Source organism: Leuresthes tenuis, unplaced genomic scaffold (assembly GCF_036924035.1).
Source record: "Leuresthes tenuis unplaced genomic scaffold, fLeuTen1.0.hap1 SCAF_8, whole genome shotgun sequence".
Classification (NCBI taxonomy): domain Eukaryota; kingdom Metazoa; phylum Chordata; class Actinopteri; order Atheriniformes; family Atherinopsidae; genus Leuresthes; species Leuresthes tenuis.
The window spans coordinates 3,113,447-3,131,419 of NW_027325362.1; the positions used below are offsets into that span (position 1 = coordinate 3,113,447).

At 41.5% G+C, this 17,973-nt stretch overlaps 2 protein-coding genes across 3 annotated transcripts in view; one reads left to right on the forward strand and one right to left on the reverse strand.

The window, feature by feature from the left end:
* LOC140312735 (endothelial PAS domain-containing protein 1-like) overlaps positions 1-17,973 on the reverse strand; it is a 486,153-nt gene that overhangs the window by 450,889 nt on the left and 17,291 nt on the right. For both annotated transcript variants that reach the window (XR_011916999.1, XM_072390526.1), the window contains exons 2-7: positions 14,625-14,815; positions 9,713-9,876; positions 8,468-8,555; positions 5,792-5,910; positions 4,708-4,910; positions 800-906 (exon numbers count right to left, since the gene is read on the reverse strand). Coding sequence is in view for 1 of the 2 variants with exons in the window: in XM_072390526.1 (XP_072246627.1) it covers positions 800-906; positions 4,708-4,910; positions 5,792-5,910; positions 8,468-8,555; positions 9,713-9,876; positions 14,625-14,815 (872 nt within the window). In the remaining variant the exon portion in view is untranslated. The remainder of the gene's footprint in view (positions 1-799; positions 907-4,707; positions 4,911-5,791; positions 5,911-8,467; positions 8,556-9,712; positions 9,877-14,624; positions 14,816-17,973) is intronic.
* Positions 1-17,973, forward strand: part of LOC140312732 (NLR family CARD domain-containing protein 3-like) — a 329,873-nt gene that overhangs the window by 97,069 nt on the left and 214,831 nt on the right. The window lies entirely within an intron of this gene.

Genomic DNA, 17,973 nt, shown 5'->3' on the forward strand with positions numbered 1-17,973 from the left:
TCTCAAACAACACTCAGAAGCCATTGTTTATGGATTTTCATCGAGGTAGAAGGGAAAACGCATTGTATGATTGATCCTGTCTCACGTTTCTTCCCGAAGAAGTTTAAAACCTGTAAATTTGATGTAGTAACACACTCAAACGTTTATAGGATATACAAGTAATGGGGAAGATTCTACAATCCTCAGATTAATGACAGGTGAGGGTGTAAGGACTGGGTAAAAAAGGAGCATCCACCAAAGGTTTAGTCTTTCCAGGCAAGGCTGGGCTGTGGCTCATCACTTTGTGCCAAACGCCATCAGAAAATCTTGAATGACTTCTTGGTGCCAAAGATGAGAAAGAGCATCCAGGCTGATATCAGAGAGGTTTAAAGCCAGGGTCTGATGCTATGGGGCTGGATGTTGGCGGGTTGGAGAGACAGATGCTACCAGGTGATGCCTTTTCTCGGAGGTCTGATGATGCCAGACCTCATTCTGCAGCACTTAACAGTATTCTCTAATCAATAAAAAGTGTCATTAAAAGGGAAACTGATCATCTGTTTCACATTGGAAGCCATGTCCTATCCCATCTTTACTTTGATTGTTTTTTAATTCAATTAATTTGGTCTGTGAAGGTTCAAACTATTTCAATTTGACAGTTTTAGGGTTTTATTGCTTTAATGGAGATGGGGTTTGTAGTTTTGATGATTCTCTACTTTTGTTCGTTAAATAAACCAAACCAGTGCACACCAAATCTCTGCAGCACATCCCTCTGTTTGGATTCATGCAAATGTTCAGCCTGCGAGTGTGAGATGCCACTTACGGTTGTGGTGGCTCTTGGTGACACTGTCAGAGTCCAGAGCATGATAGAAGTCATAGACTGACCGTCCCAGCAGATCCTCAGGAGCATAGCCCATCAACTCCGTCACCCTGCGACACATATTTCATCAAGGTTATTAATCTGAACTTTCTTTAATCCCAGTTTGTTCACGTTATGACTAAAAGACAAATCCTGCACCTCTGCACTTCAAAAGGCATCACACATGACTTTAAAATCACACAGAAAGGTAATAAGGATTGTTCACCTGCTTCTGGGAACAGCTAATCTCTTTCTGTCACTCATCACGAGTTCACCTTGTTAATCAAAGAAATCCCCTTTTCTTTTATTTCCCTCAGGCTCTCTTTTAGTTTGCATTCATCCTTTTAGAGTGTAGAACTTAAATACAGATGTGGTTTCATGGTGTAAATCATCAAGTTCCTCATTCCCTGTTGAATGTGGTCTGCTGTAAATCAAACTGTTGGGTCACAGGGCACAAGAACACGATCCAAACCTTCAACAGGAAATGACCCCTGAACCAAGGCTGAAGTTAACTCAAACAGTAAAACTGGGAGCCAGTAAGCTGAAATGAAAGTTAAAACGACACTTTACAGTGTCTGCTACTAAGTAAATAAGCACGATGAAGCCATGGTGCATGTGGGACTGCTAATGTAATACGTATTCTCAGATAAACCCACTGCTGACCAATATCTCATCATAAAAAGAAACAAAAAGTAGACACTATAAAGGAAAAAGTCAAAGATTTATTGGTCCTAAACACACGGACGAGTGAGTGCTACACAGAGCAGAATCCAGTTTAAATTCAAGTGGCTAAAATGGGAACTGCCACCATAATCTGTCTGTCTGGCACGGAGACAGTTCACTAAATCCATCCTGAATAACCAGCTTTGGTTTGTAGACATAAACAAGAACATGATTAACTTTTGCTCCAACGCTCAACCTGTGTTGAATTTATCCAACATTTCACTTTGTAAGACTAACAATAAGGATTTTCTTACTTTTTTGTTGTTGAAATGTTTGTTGTTCCCAATCAAATGTAATTTTTTGTCCATAATTGTCAATAAAAGACGTCTGGATGCATTAAAAGAAGAAGAATTCTAACCTAAAATAAATAAATACATTTAATTCTGTTGTTTTTGCTGCTCTGATGAAGAGTTCAAACTATGATTGATTCCACGTTACATACCATCCTGAAGGGCTGCGGGTTCCCAGCCATCATTTGTCACTCAGGCTTGATTACGCAACCAACTCAAATTCTCAGGATTCTTGCAGGATGTAAAAAGACATGTGAAGATGAATTTGTTCGTTGAGCCCGAGTTAAATTAAGATTTACAATGTGTGCACGATGTTTCATGTGGATGGATTGTGTGTGAGAAAGAGTAGTGATGCAGAGCATCGCCCTCACAGCTGCACAGACGGGGAAGGAGGGAGAAATGAAGAGAGGAGCATCTTAAGAGAGCAAAACTGGGTTAAAAAATAGGAAGAAATCATTTAAAAACAGGAATGATGAAAGATATGTGTGAAGAAGAAAATAAAACTAACTCCTATCCAAACATGGTCACAACCTAAAAGCACTGAGGTGTCTATCCTCCTGATGATGCACCTTCGATGCATCTTAAAACCCAAATAAAACCTTCACTCTTCAGAAATGGGCCTAAACATGAAAGGAAATCCATGAAGGAGCATTAACTAACAGCAACGATTTCTCCCCAACAGAAATGGATAGAATGGCTATCATACAGATAAATCTGCTTCAATTAAATCGGTTTCATGTCACTGGAGAGATTATTTACAGTTACGCTTCTCCATGAAATGTCTGAAGTGTTCTGCCTTTTTAGAATTCCCCCTTCTTACATCTGCCATCCCACTCTCAAAGCCTCCTCCTTCACTTTTCAAACCTCCTTCAGGTTTGTGCTATAAGGAAGCTGCACCTGCTTCTTTGTGTGAAGGCTTTTACAACCAGTGCTGGACGTTCTTTACTCTGCAGTCCAACCAAAATGTGTTCTCCCCGGGTGCCAGGGAGCCTCATGACGAAACATGACATGACAATTCAAGTCTCTGACTGTCCAAACAAAGTGTGGAGATAGGTCTGCTCATCCTAGAGTGTACCAGACTTTATGTGAATCAAATGCACCCCCCCCCACGCCAGTCAAATATCAGCATAAACAACAGAAATGTCACCCTGAAGATTGTCTATCAAAATCAGCCAAAAGGTTGTTAAAATGGACAAATTAAACCCTCGTCTCGGTTGTTTTAAAGTTGAGTTGCAATCCATTCACACTTAATGAAATAAGTGGTAAATGCATGTAAAACAGGCCCCCGGTGCTACATCTAGTACCTTTAAAACCACAGCTTTGCTCTGCTTCTTCTCATCGGCATTAACACAACATTTCCTTAACATGACATAACACCGGTGCATGCTTATGATGTGATCTATTACAGCAACATGTGGTATACATGGTGGAAACTAAAGTTTACACATTTATCAGTATTTTATCCATGAAACTGTTACATTCAGTGTATTTTCTATGAGTTTGGTGCTCGGTTAATAGAAACCCAGGAGTTTGGACTTGTTGTCACTTGTTGAAAACTCGCTTCCAGTTTTTCCCTCCTCTACCAACCTACCTGCTCCCTCTCTTACTTTATTTCCTTCAGCAACCTCTCGCGCTGCCAGACACGAGCTAAAGGAACGTTCTGTCCCTTTTCTAATGAGTCCAAGTCCCTGCCCGGCCATCACGGCGACCCACCTACAGTAAACGCATTTGCGTAATTGGAGAGAAGATTTGTGCAGCTATTAAACTGCACTAAAAAAGGCAAAAATGAAAATGGGTCCTTGTTTGTATTGCGGTCGCTGACGCTTTCCCTTCATAAGAAACCTTTGTCCTGCATGGGCAGCTTGATAAGATTACAAATGTGCATGAATGTGCTTGTGTAACTCCGCTGTGAGAGTGAGCGTTTGTCATCTCCGTGTGCCAGCGGGAAAGAAACATTCGAGTGCAAACCAACCAGTTCTTTGGCCCCAGGATGGCTGCTGTGTATCTGAAGGACAAAACCTTTCACATGTGCAACAAACAGGCGACTTGGAGCGTAATGATGGCCGACGATGATTTATCGAGTGTGGACTTGTACATTGTCGACACATTTTTCTGTGAGCTGTAAGACTTGGCATGCTCTGACAATGTCGTGACAACATCCTATTAAAGTATTAATGTTTCATCTCTGGCTTAGGGGTTCATGCTGAGGTCCCTGCCAAATCAAACTGATCAGTCAATAGAATCTGCATTCTTTGTGCATGTTTGAGAGAGAACTGAGTGGTGCTTTAATGGTTGTGTTTTAACTGGAAGGAGGCCACAGCATGAGGCTGCAGTTTATTCAGCTCCACTAGACTCTGCCGAGGCTCTTTTGCAAACTTATTTTCTGGTTCAATGTCATTTAAAGTGATTATTTTTTTGTGAAATAAAAGATTTTCCTAAATAAAACACTATTTTAAGATTTTAAGGTTGTAATAATTGGCATTTCTCAATCAATTCAATATCTTAAAAAGTGAAGATATCGATAAAAAAAGAACTGTTTCTTTTCTTAAGGGCTGTAATCTTTGACTTACATCCTGTTAATTGTTCTTGCATTAAGATTGATTATAACTTTAGTCAGCTGCTTGATGGAGAACTCAGAAACTCGTAATTCCTCTTTTTCATGAAATCCAAGGAACAGAAACATGGGCTTTTATCAGCTCACCATATTCCAGAAAAGTTATCTACATTTTTATGACACAATAAAATATTGTTAAGTGCCAGTTTTTTGGCAACATGATTAAAATGCTTAATTCTGACCTACAAATGAGCCGTTTGAGGCAGTTTGCAGTTTGCACTGTGCATGCGTGTGTTTCTGCCTACTTGTCGTCACAGTAAGTGAACTTCATGTCCATGCTGTGTCTGCTCAGAAAGGTCTTGCTGTCCAACGGCGTGTCGATGTTGGATGGGTGCGGGACCGGTTCGCACATCAGGACAGCACAGGTGAGCGGAGGCTCCTTGTAGCCACACAGCACTCGTGAAGGGCAGCCATCGTATATCTTCAGGTGGCCGGTGCAGTGCAGCACCTGGAGGGAGTGACGCAAGGAACATTTTTGTGTTGTTCGCACAGAATCTTTTTTTTTTGTGTGCAGATGCCATTTTTTTGTTAAAATTATGAAAATCTGGTAAATCAACTTAATGCATAATTTACTCTTTAGCCATGTGTTGAAGTTGCCACACATTACACAGTCGACTCAAAATGATGTAAGAATGTGTGCAGATGTTTTACACAGATGCATGTGTGCAGATGTTTTACACAGTGGATTTAAAATGATGCATGTGTAAAAATGTGTGCAGATGTTTTACACAGTCGACTCAAAGTGATGCACGTGTAAGAATGTGTGCAGATGTTTGACACAGATGCATGTGTAAGAATGTGTGCAGATGTTTTACACAGTGGATTCAAAGTGATGTGTGTGTAAGAATGTGTGCAGATGTTTTACACAGATGCGCGTGTAAGAATGTGTGCAGATGTTTTATACAGTGGATTCAAAGTGATGCATGTTTAAGAATGTGTGCAGATGTTTTACACAGTGGATTTAAAATGATGCATGTGTAAAAATGTGTGCAGATGTTTTACACAGATGATTCAAAGCGATGCACGTGTAAGAATGTGTGCAGATGTTTTACACAGATGAACGTGTGCAGATGTTTTACACAGTGGATTCAAAGCGATGCGCGTGTAAAAATGTGTGCAGATGTTTTATACAGATGCGCGTGTAAAAATGTGTGCAGATGTTTTACACAGATTAATGTGTGCAGATGTTTTACACAGATGCGCGTGTAAGAATGTGTGCAGATGTTTTACACAGATGCGCGTGTAAGAATGTGTGCAGATGTTTTATACAGATGCGCGTGTAAGAATGTGTGCAGATGTTTTACACAGATGATTGTGTGCAGATGTCACCTTCCAGCTGGCTGACTTTAGGTTGACGGTGCGTCCTCGGTTGGTCACTGTGCATTTCATCCTCATGAAGAAGTCTCGCTCTGTGCTCAGCTCTTTGCCTTTTTTACCAAAGCCACTTCCTGGAGAACACGAGCAAACAACAGTACTCACACAGTGAAACAGACTCAAATGTCTGCATCCAGGCATTATGAAGAAAAAAAGATTATATATATACATTATATACATGATTTCAAATAATGTGGCCAAAATTGAAGGAACAATAGCTGGATGGCAACCATCACAGATCATGTGACTCTCTAAAGTTAAACGTCCACTTCTATAAGATGTTTAACCCTCATTCACATACTTTTGTCTCTTGGTAATGAAAATATGTGCATCCTGCTACTTAAAGTCAACATTCTCCTTATCTGGCTTCTTCCAATGTGTGACCGGGAAAACGGTCAAAGAGGACGTGAAAGTAGGTCGAAGCTGTTACATCACAGGTCAGAGTTTAAGCCTGGAGCTGCAAGCACAGAGCCAAGTGGTGAAGTGTGTCTTATGTCAGTCTCCTCTCAAGCTGGGCTTTATCTTTATATGGCTGCACTCAATTAAAACAAACAGTGCAGAAAGTGCCTGAACAAACACAGCATGTATTTAAACATGAGAGTATGAGTGAGTGAAAGTATGTTAAACAACAAGGGATCATAAATTAAACCGCATTGTTGCGCTTGTGTGTTTTGTGGCCACTGCTGATAAGTTATCAACCAAAGCAACCGCATGCGTGTGTGTGAGAAAACGACAGTCCCGTATAAACCGGTCAGACATCATTACACAGTTGTTCATTTGTTGGACGTCAATGCAAAAGCAGAAAAGCTGCAGTTAGTGTCGACTTTCTTCAGCAGACAAACATTAGGGTCGCTGTCTCTGCCCAATAATGCTCCGTCCCTCTTTATCAGCGTCTTTCCTCGTCCTCATGCTAACATCTCTTATCCTCTTTCCTTCGCCTCTGTGCACACACACACTCTTTAGGTTCCTCTCTACAGCATACGACCTCTGACCCTCTGTGCTCATGTTTGTTCTGGACCCTTGTTAATTAGATCTACAGTATTATATAACATCCCACACTGGAGGAAGAGCTGAACGTGTGAAAACGGACGAGCATGTAGCAAATTCAACAGTACACATGCAAACACAGAAATGCACTTCAAATTGATTGAAATTGAGTGTTTGTAGGACACAAAAGGGGGGCCAGACTGAGGCATGCTTGTTTTTACATGTCATCGCCGCTTTTTAAGTTGATTTTTCACGAGTGGTTTTGGAAAATGAATCTTGTGCCACTCCGTTGCATCTGTTTGCTTCTCTCTGTGCTCACACACGCCATTTAATGATACACCCAAATTCCCAATAAAGCTGCCTCCATTCACATATTTGTCTGTTTCTTTTGTCAGACCACAAAACAAGTCTGAAACTGTGACTGAAAGGCAGCCAATTAAATCTTTGTATGAACCTGCATTATTATCTTGAAGGTTTTCTCTCACGGTCGACTGCTTCCTAATGCACAATACTGAGCAGGGTGGGGGCAGATGTGTTCAGTATTACTGTTATCAGCCACCCGATTTAAATTGAATTGAAAAAAACCTTTTCATGCCCCCTGAAACCGTTCTGTTTTCACCATTCTGTCACCTTTTTGCATCCATTAGCAGCAGGAAATGTCAAATAGATTTGACATTTTTTTCACAAATTAGCTGCACTTTTATTTCCCCAAGCGGCAGTGCGTTGACGTGTTGGCCCTCATATACGCATCTATTTATTGCCCTGTTAGACTTGTCATTACTTGCAGCTCTGAATGAACGGCTGTGAATAAAGATTTGGTGGCTGAAAGGCTGCATACAAATCCTCAGAAGAGAGATTTACGGTTTCAGGGAAGCAAGAGTCGCACTGACGTCCGTTGAAAGGTTCCTAAAGAATAAAGACGACCGAGTCGACAGCAATATTGTCAAAGAGCAGAAGATCATACTTGATTTTCTTGATGCTCTGAACTTTCTTCAAGGCTCATAAACCAGCCAGATTCTTAGAAATTCAAGACTGAATGTTAAATTCTTCCGTTTACTCTTTCTTCTCTTCATCTCGGGCTTTAATAACCTCATATATTAATCTTTGGTCATTCACATTACATATTTTACATACTATTTTTGTTAAAATCAGCTGTGTATTTTAGTGTGGGTGTCATTTATTATTCCACCCCTGCTTCTTTACCTCATATGCTGCAAAATTTCAACCTCAAAATCCAGTTAAAGTGTTCGCCAAAAGAAAAAATGGCTGGAAAGTCACAACCAGCCACAAGTGAATATGAATAAAATTAATTTTTATAATGCAAATGGTTCTTGTTTAAAAGGACATATGCACATGTGGTTTTCTGTTAAACCTGTACGAACGTGCACTATGATAACGCTCATAACTCCTGTTCCAGGACAGAACTCTTGCCGCACATCGAGGGACTTTGAATATTCACGGCCGGATTTCCATGAGCATCAGTGGATTGTTCATACTTCCCAGAGATCTTTCCATGAGTTTTCCATCAGGTCAAAAAGTCAACTCTCAGCAGATATCACATCACTTTTGTGGGCAGTTTGCCACGCACATTACTCAGCGGTACAAAAATAGCATTTTGTTTATGAAGAACTTATTGTGGCTAACCTGCCGTCTTCAGGCTAAGGTTTTCTCTGATCTCCTCATGGTCACACGGGTGGGTGAAGTCAAAGATGCTGTGACCAGTGAGCTCCACCTGCGCATCAAAGACAACTCAATAAAAATCATACAAATCAAGAGACACATTTGAATGTTAACAGACAGTTCATTCACTTCTCGTATCCTGGCAGAGCAACAACAGTTTGTTTTGAGATGAACTGAAGAAGAAATCACCGGTGAGCATGAAAAATGTGTCACCTTCACAAACCCAGATTGTGTCAACACAAAACAAACTCATCGCCACAGACGGAGCTTAATCATTTACAGTAAACTTCCGCTCTTCAGTGGTTCACTTCTGAAGTCCGTACCAGTAAGAAAAGAAAAATGCTGATTGTGTTTAGAGCTGAATCTCTTGCTGTTTGAGGCATTTCACACAAGTACAACAGGCTTGTGATGCTGCCAGTTTACATCCATGTCTCTGTCCCGTCTGCCTGAGTTAATGTCCCTCCATCATCATTTAAATAGTGTGCACATCTGTTTCTTTAGACAGGTGCATAGAAGATGCTCTTTTGCACATTAGACTGAGTGTTTCTTCTTCTTCTTAGGAAAATAAATAAGGAAAACTAAGTTTAAAGTGTAGAAACTTTTATGATGACCTTGAGGTGCCAAATGCAACAAACTTAGACTAAACACAAAGGTTTTAGAAAACAAGAAAAATGACACATTTTGCCTTTATTTTTACCTAAAATGTTCTTGTGTTTTGCACCTTGGGGGTCGTCATATTTACTTCTTTATCAAATAGCATCTGTTGCTTCTTTTTTACTGTGTATTTCCATTTCATACGTATGGAGTATGTTCTTTCGTAAAATGATTGTGTTATGTTCATGCGATCTATGTCAAATCAAATAATATCAGGCAAAAGAAAAGAAAAAACCTTCTGGTAAAACATCTTGTGTGCAGGAGAAATGTTTTTCGCAGCCTTTGTAGGAGGACTGAAATGTTTTTTAATGAAATTCTTAAAGTGATAAAGTTGTTCAGTCGTTAATAATAAAATGTCTCGTATGTCCTCATGAATACCATTTAGTTTTTATAATGACACAAAGTATGCTCACATTCCTTGTCTCTGATACATGTTGTGCTGTTGAAAAAAGAACAAAAATCCAGCCGCGTCTTCTCAGAGAAACAAGGTCACCTTCAGAGGTGTGTGTGAACGTGTCTCTGTTCTATTCCAGTGGTCTGGAAGTGGTTGTGTACCTGTGTGAGGCCCATGAATTTGTTGATGTTCTCGGACAGAAAGACCATGTCACCATCTGACGTTACCACGGTGATGAAGCCCTCCAGAGACTTCAGGTACAGATTGTCCATGTTTCCGTCCTCGTAGCTATCGCTGCTGCTGCTGCTGCTGCTGCTGCTGCCGCCTGGAAGGAGAGAAAGGTTACACTTACAAACGGGCTGAATATGGCTATAAATCTGTGTGAACATCAGGGCTGTTTTCCCTCTAAAAAATAAATGACCGCTGCTTCCTCCTGCAACTCAGGCCACACCTGATCCTCAACCCTGACAAATTAAATTCAAACTGCATTCATAATAGCAGCCCACTTTTAGAGCAGAACTCCCATGTTATGCAATTATGTTCAAATACACTCCGTATCCAAACATTTACACACAGAGACATGGACAGTCTGTCCATGAGGTCTTGTTTCACAGAAAATCCTCAGAAAAAAAACACTTCTCGTCCCTCAGAAGGGAGTGTGTGTGTGTGTGTGTTTGTGGATAGTGGCTTCATGCTGAACAAAGCACAGTAGTCGATGAGGGTGGAGGGTGGGAAGCTTGCAGTTCCTCCGCCGTGCTTCCCTGAGATAAGAGAGCCATTCTCAAGGGTCCCAGCGAGGCCCGGGGATCGAGTTTGGAGCCCGGCCCTGTTAGCGTTAGCTCCCCTGGGAGCCCACAGCTTTCTCATGGGCCCCGGCAAGCAAAAAACACTCTGGGGGCCTAAGCAAATGACCAGTATCACCTTTGGCCTACATACTTAGCTGTGATTACCAGTCATTTGGACTGAGTTGCAGTTTTCTTCTCTCTGTTGTTCTTTGGTTGCGTAACCGCCCTCGATTCAAAATAATGGGGTGCAGAACAGAGTCTGATAGGCAGCTGTAGTACTGATAATTTTGCCTCTTTCGTGACATTTGCTCTGCTGTTCTGCACAGAATATTGTGGCAGGACTCGACTGTCATGGCGTCACAGTCATGGAAGCTCTTCTGATGCCTGCTCTCATAACCGTTTCAAACAGAAAACATGAAAGGACAAACTTTAGGGTGGGTGACTCCCAACAAAACTCTCAGGAAATCTTGATAACATCACCTAGTCTCTGATCTGGACTTCAGGGACTGAGGCACATATTTCATGTTTTCTATGTTGGGATTTCATAACCAGGGACAAAAAAATAAAAAATACTGTCACTTAATGAAGCTGTAGAACAGCATGTGAGGCATTACATCTTACAAAAAAGACTAAACAGAGGTTTAAAAACAACGAGGTGCAACGAGGAGCCATACAAACGGTCCTGTTACAACTTAAAGTTCATTTAAATCCCACAAGCTAAGAACTGTACAGAACTGCAGCCTAAAAAAATGAAGTGAGACAATATAGAGTTTAGAAGAATTCCTGCACGGCTGTCAGGTCCACACTGTTTTGCAATCTGCTTCTGAAAATCTAGAAGCTCTTATGATGGAAAGCATCCAACATGCCAGGGTCATGGGTCACAATTCTGACTTTTTGGAGAAAACTACTGACGATCCCCAAGGTTTTCTGCATTAATAAATCATTTCTTTAAACAAAGGTTAAGATAAAAAATAAAAAAATAAAAAAAACACACCTCTACGCTGATGACACCATTAGTTACATGTACACTTTATAACACAGGCTAAGCAAGAGCTTTATATTACATTTAACTGACTTAGCTTTCAATTTCTTTTGAGTGTTCAGATAATAAAGTTATTTATTTTCTATGTATTTCAGTGTATAGATAGATAACGAGCTTTCATTTAACATTCATACGGCCGATTTTGTTCAAAAGTTTTAAATGAGGATGGGTTTTTATGTAAGAAACAAATGTGCTAAATCAGTTTTGGACATGGTGTGTATGTGCATTCAGCTTATCCACTTTATGTAGCTTTAATTCAGTGCATTTCCTTGTTGTTTTTAGGCTGCCATCTTAACCGAGACTAAACCAGGAGATTTTTTGTATCTCATTGAAATCCTTCTGGCCACATAAAGAGATAATATAAAGAAAAACAATTAAAATCACATCTGCATGACTCATTATGTTAGCTCAGATACTTGTGTGATGTATTCTGATCAGAGAAGAAGAAAAAGAAGAATGTTTGCAACATAAATCCAACTTCAGTGCAAAATGCAGCGCAAACATTTTTAATAGCTCCTAATCAGTTCATCATGTTCTTTAGATCCCACTGAGCTGATGTTATGTGACGGAGGTGTTTCCTACTGCAGCTTGAATGTGTGCATTTGACTCCACGTGCGTGTGGGAGTGTGCATGCCAGCTTGTTTGGCGCCAAGGCAGTCGGGTGTTATGGCTAGCGGGTATAATGCCAGCACCAGCCGAACGATGGGCAGAGCTCTTTGCTTCCTCTCCAATCTCACCCTCCATCACGGAGCAATCAGACCGGCCCGATAACGCTATCTGCTGCTGCATCTCTCGGATCTCCCTGTTCTCTCCACTGCTTTCCTACCCTCATTACCTTTACCCCTCCTCTTCCTCATGCGCTCTCCCTCCGTCCCATACACATTCTTTCCTCCCGCTTCCATCCACAGGTTAAAGAGGATCTTCTCTGAGCTGCGGTAAGTTTCGTGTCGAGGTGCCAGCAGATGCTTCAACGAGCAGAAATAAAATGATAACGTCTGGTTTTTGGGTCACTTTCTCTGTGAACTAACCTTTTTAACTTGATTAATGGGTTCACAGCACAAAAGGAGTTTTAGGAATTACAAAACAAACTATATACGTTCATCTTGTATCTTTCAGTTCAAAAGATCTTTTTGTTTTGCTTTGCATCTTAATCCTACCACCTGGATTCTTTCCATCTTTCAGCTGAATTACTGTGACCAACTGAAAGTGTTTCAGCTGCTGAAGGAATAAAGAAATGATTAACTCCTTGTTTAATGGTGGAGAATAAAAAAAAAAAGATCGGAAGCAGCCATCACTGTTGTTTAAGGAAGCATTGCCTGTATGCATCACCGTTTCCTCTGCACACAATGCAAAGCAGTTCATTAAAGTATAAATAGAACAACAAACGTTGCATAAGAACAGAATAATGGCAGATTAAAATGGCAGTAGGTTGTGTAAAGATATAGATAACAATAAGTTCTTGTATTAATCAGAAATGCTTTCCTGTTCAACTGACATTTTATTATTATAATAGACTGTCGAGCTGCCAGTTATTGTTCAGCACTACACAAGCTCTCCTTCCGAAACAGTGCCTACAGGAAAGTATATATCAGTGAAATATCGGTTTAAATAATGTTACTAAACACTTCAACTCGATATGTGCCTATAAGGTGAATAAATATCAAATCCTGGAAATAAACCAGGTAAAATAAATATATTAATACATCAACATTGTTGTCCGATTCTCCTCTTAATGATGCTACATGCATGTTCAGAAGGAGCCAGATGTGCGCTGCAGACAGGCCAGTCAAGCACACACTTATGCTGTTTGAGGTTGTGCAGAATGAGGTCTGGCATCGTCCTTCTGAAATAACCACGGACCTGAGACACCCCCCCATACCATCACAGACGCCGGCTTTAAACCTTTACGTCAGTTTTTCCCAGAAGCAGCTGAAACGTGGACTCATCTGCCCACAGAACACGTGTCCACCGTCTTTCTGTCCATCTGAGATGAGCTGGAGTCCAGAGAACTGGGCCGTGGTTCTGCTCAGAGCTGATATATGGCTTCCTCCTGGTGTGATACAGCTTCAGGTCACATTTCTGGAGGCAGCCGTGGACTGTGTTGAGTGGAAATGCTTTTCCCAGCTCCTCCTGAGCCCATGTGGCTGTATGGATCATGGTGGCCTGACGGTTTCTCCTGCAGTGCTGCCTGAGGGCTCCGAGCTCATCCAACAGGGCTTTCTGTCCTTGGCCTTTCCACTCTGAGACTTCCCCAGACTCCCTGAATCTCTTCAGAATATTCTGCTCTGTAGGTGTTTGAAGGCCAACTTTTTTCCACAATCTTGAACTGAGAAATATTGTTTTTGAACTGTTAGATTATTCTCTGACATGGTTTTATTCCCTCACCTGTCACCAGTTAATCTGCCGACTGTGAGTCATCCAGAAAGCTGTTACATATAAACTGTTCCTTTGCCTCCCTCCCAACTTTGTTTTTTAACGTGTTGATGGTATGATTATACAGACTTGTTAATATTCTCTAAACAGAATTAAATTGGTCAGTGAAGACAATGGAAATTATTTCATTTTTACTGATAAAAAGGTTGAAAATGACAGATTCAAGTCTTCCCAGCAGCTCTTTTTATACATTAATTTAGCAGGAACACAACTTTTTCCATCTCTTTCATTCAACCAAAGGGACGTGGTTATCCGAGTTAGTGCCAGATTGGGTCCAACCTGTCAACCAATGTGCGATTACGGAATAAAATTCAATGAAATTCGTGAATGAACCACAAAGAAGTTCAATCGTCTTCAGGTGTTTAGCGTCACTTCTTAGCCTCCTCTCCGGGGTTAACTAAACACACAAACACTTGTGGCTCTGTTGAGGAAAAATAAACTTCTTTACAACCTGCAGCGTCAGGCACCGATGGTGTAACTGTTTCTTCTTTTTTTTTTTTCTCTGATCTCATTTTGAGAAACCACCGCAGAGGCGGAACAATGGACCTGCTGCTTTGTCGAGCTTCCTCGGCCTCTAATTTTAACTAAGACAAGAGGAAGAAGGAGAGGTGGTCCATTCGTACCTTCCCACTAAACTGGACAATAGGTCACACATAGCAACACAAACCTGTGATCTGTGGTAGCGTGTCGGAGAATATGCTGTGGGAAGGCCTCCCGACATTTGCATTTGTTCCTTTCTGCAAGATATTTCCATTTCCCTGCAGCATGCAGCCGTTTCTGTGGGTGCGTGTATGTGTGTTAAAGTGCTCGTACTTGTGGTGAGAAGCTTGCGTGTGCGCAGGAAGCTGATCGCCAGTCTCATGATGGAGGCCTTGTCCAGGTGAGAGCTGACGTTGTGGGGTAAAGGCAGCTCGTGAGCCAGCTCGTAGAACACCTCCGTCTCTTTGCTGCGCCTGCAGCGCGCCGCGTCCCGGGACTTCTCCTTGCGCCGTTCTGAGCTGCTCCTGCACCGCAAACAACACAGTGGTTACAACCTCAGTTCTTTCTCGTGACAATAACAGTCAGTGTTTGTTGATACCTAAAAACTTTCGTGGAAAACCTGAGATTGGCCCGTTTGGTTCATTCATAGAGCAGGTTTTTGTTGATTATACTTTAATTCTTCACATCTTTCATCAATAATCTGGTATGAATGCACTTCACTGTCTGGTGTCGTTCCAGATCCCTATTTGACATGGCTGCAGGCAGGCTGCAAAGTAAAAACTGACCCTTATAAATCCCCATGTGATTCGGCAATCTCCAAATGCAACAGAGGGTCATTTTCTAGTTAAAACACAGAGCAAACTCAGGGTAGCAGGTATTTTTAATGCATGCGACACTAACGCATATTCCACATTATTGAAACAGCAACCTGTTCTCTCCACGACTGAATATTCCTTCAAACCTATTTTTTATATTTTAGACCGTCACGGATCAATTAAAGCACTCGCTGTGTTTGAGCTGTATCTTACAAACTGCTGCTGAGTACGAAACGTGATAATCGGGGGTGCAAAGATTAACAAACTGGGACCAAATTCTAATGTTGCAGATCTGATTTCATCAGCACATGGAAGCTTGGATCAAATACGTTTCAACTGACTAAGGTTTACCTGCAGATAAACACGGGCTCATCCAGAAAGGGCTCTGCACCGTTACGACCCTGCTGGTGCACGGACTGAGCAGAATGCGCACACCATTTAAACAGCACATTAGTCGTCTTTCCTGCCAGATAAGATCTATATGCCCACCATCAGAGCTTATGAGGTTAAAAAAAAACAGTTCTAAGAAGCAACCCCGACACAGTTTACAGCGCACCATCAAAACTAACTTTATAAGAAGGTTAGAACACTGGACAAAAGCCTGAAGAGCAGCAGAAGGAAAGGTCCAAACACAACAACACGAAAGATAAAGACAACTATTTATTTATTTTTATAACAGCTATTTATTCGTGCATTTCCACATCCATTCCTCCAGCTTTTCATCTGGCTCTACAGTCCGTCAGCCTCGGTGCTGCAGGGATCTCCTGCGACGCAGGAAGTCTGCACAGTGAGGCTGGGGAGGTTTGGCAGGTTTAAGTCGCACGCAATTTTTCCAGCGGGATGGAAAGAATAGCGACACGCTATAAGAGCCATAAATAGAAGGAAATTGATTGAGATAAGATGGTTTCTCATGACATGAAGCCTTTTTCTCCCACTGAGGTGTGTCATCACTTCTATCAAGTTAAAGCGACTGTAAAACACGGATCCTCTCTGGACGTGTTCGTACCAGTGAAACGCTACATTCCAACGATAACCCCAGAACCATTTTCATCCTTTTTTACTCCGTTTTACTCAATTCTAATCCCTAAATCAGTTCAATTGTAACCAAAAAATATATACACAACATGATTATTTGTGAAAGAAGACTTTTGACCCACAATAAAACACAATTATTAAGATTGAACTTTCATTTTTTCTACTTAACACAACAGAAGCTATCAAAGCGTAAAAGATTATACTTAATACTCAGTGATGTGGTTGCTGCAGCCGTTTGTTTCAACTTGTTCGTTTCGATTGGGATTGAGAAACGACATATTTAGCAAAATCTGAACTTTGGAGACAGGAGGACTCCACGTCTGTTTCTAAGGTGCGGAGCAGATACGCCACTTCAGGGAAAATAGTTTTACAAGAGGACAGTTTGACTCGAAAAAGAAGGTTTACAATGGATGTCGAGCCAGGCGATTATTTCAGATTCCTCAGCTTGATGAGGAGAGATTTGGGCTGCAGCAGTAGTCTAACAGTCACACTGCTGTCCGTCAGGCTTTCAGTATGGCAGCTCGAACAAAAGTCTGTAAACAAGAGAATTTTCCAAGGATATGTTCCTTTTTCTGGCTCTGCGTTCTGAAATCAGTCGGATTTAATTTGAAACCTCAAACAGACGAAAGGGCCAAAAGTTCAGCCTCTGATCCAAGCGAGCAGCACAACCGTCCATATTAGGAGTTTGGTCTTATCTGGCCTCTGTCATGTGTTCATATTACAACACATTTAAACCCTTTATACAGATTATACAGCATGCTTCTGGGGACACTGTGTGCAAAATGATCCAAATAAGCTTCAGCAGCAGGCTGATGTGTGAGCATGCAACTGAATAAGAATGCAGGTTCATAACTAATAATGCCATCTTAAACATAACGTCACCCACAGTCATCCTGCTGGGTTTACACCGCTTTATCGTTTCCAGACAGGCAGCAACCTGCGTGGAAGCAGGAGAAGCCGGAGCTCCCTGCAGCCTGAATGCAACACGAGAAAATGGACCGAGACGCATCATTTAGTCCTCAGAAGCTTGTAAAGTGACTAAAGTCATGATATGCAGCAGAAATGCATGTCAAGTTTACTTATGGAGTAATAAAAGAGCAGAAGTCTAATGAGGAGGATTTACCAGTTTATAAACCACACAGAAGACAAACCTGTTGCATTTCAGCGCAAACAGCTCAAGGTTAAAAAACCCTCCCAGAACAAAGAGCTTTTCAACCTCTGATCTGTCTGCAGGCTCTCCACTGAAGATAACCACCACAAATGAGGTGTTACCCTGGTGAACTGCAAACATCCTCGTCAGCGGTGACACGGCGCTCTATCAGACCGATCACATGCAGGCCAGAGAAAACAGAGAGGAGTGCACCAAAGCAAACACGGTGTCAGTAAAACATGAAAGTCAATGGAGCAGCCAGTCAAATCTGTCCTGAGGTTTATACGACTCACCCACAGGGATAATGAGCCAATGAACGGAGTGAGCTTCAACCAAACAGACCAAAATGCCACATTCCTGCATTTTTAGGTTTGTAGATGCCGTTATGTTACGAGACACAACGGCAAAATGTCCAACCCAGCGTCTCCTCTGTGCGTTTCTACTTTACAACAGCAGAATCACAGGAAGAGGAGCTCAGACATTCTCATTCTGAAGCTAAATTAGAGGCTGTGGGTCACCTTTTCAGACATGACAGCCTTTTATTCAGCAGTCTGAAGTGCTTCGACTTTAATAAACAGTCAGAACAACATTAATCAGACCGTGGCTGCTTCAGGACAACGTGGCAGGAGAATAGATGAAGACGGTGCTTTTATTTTCAATAAGTTGAACTTCTCACCTCCTA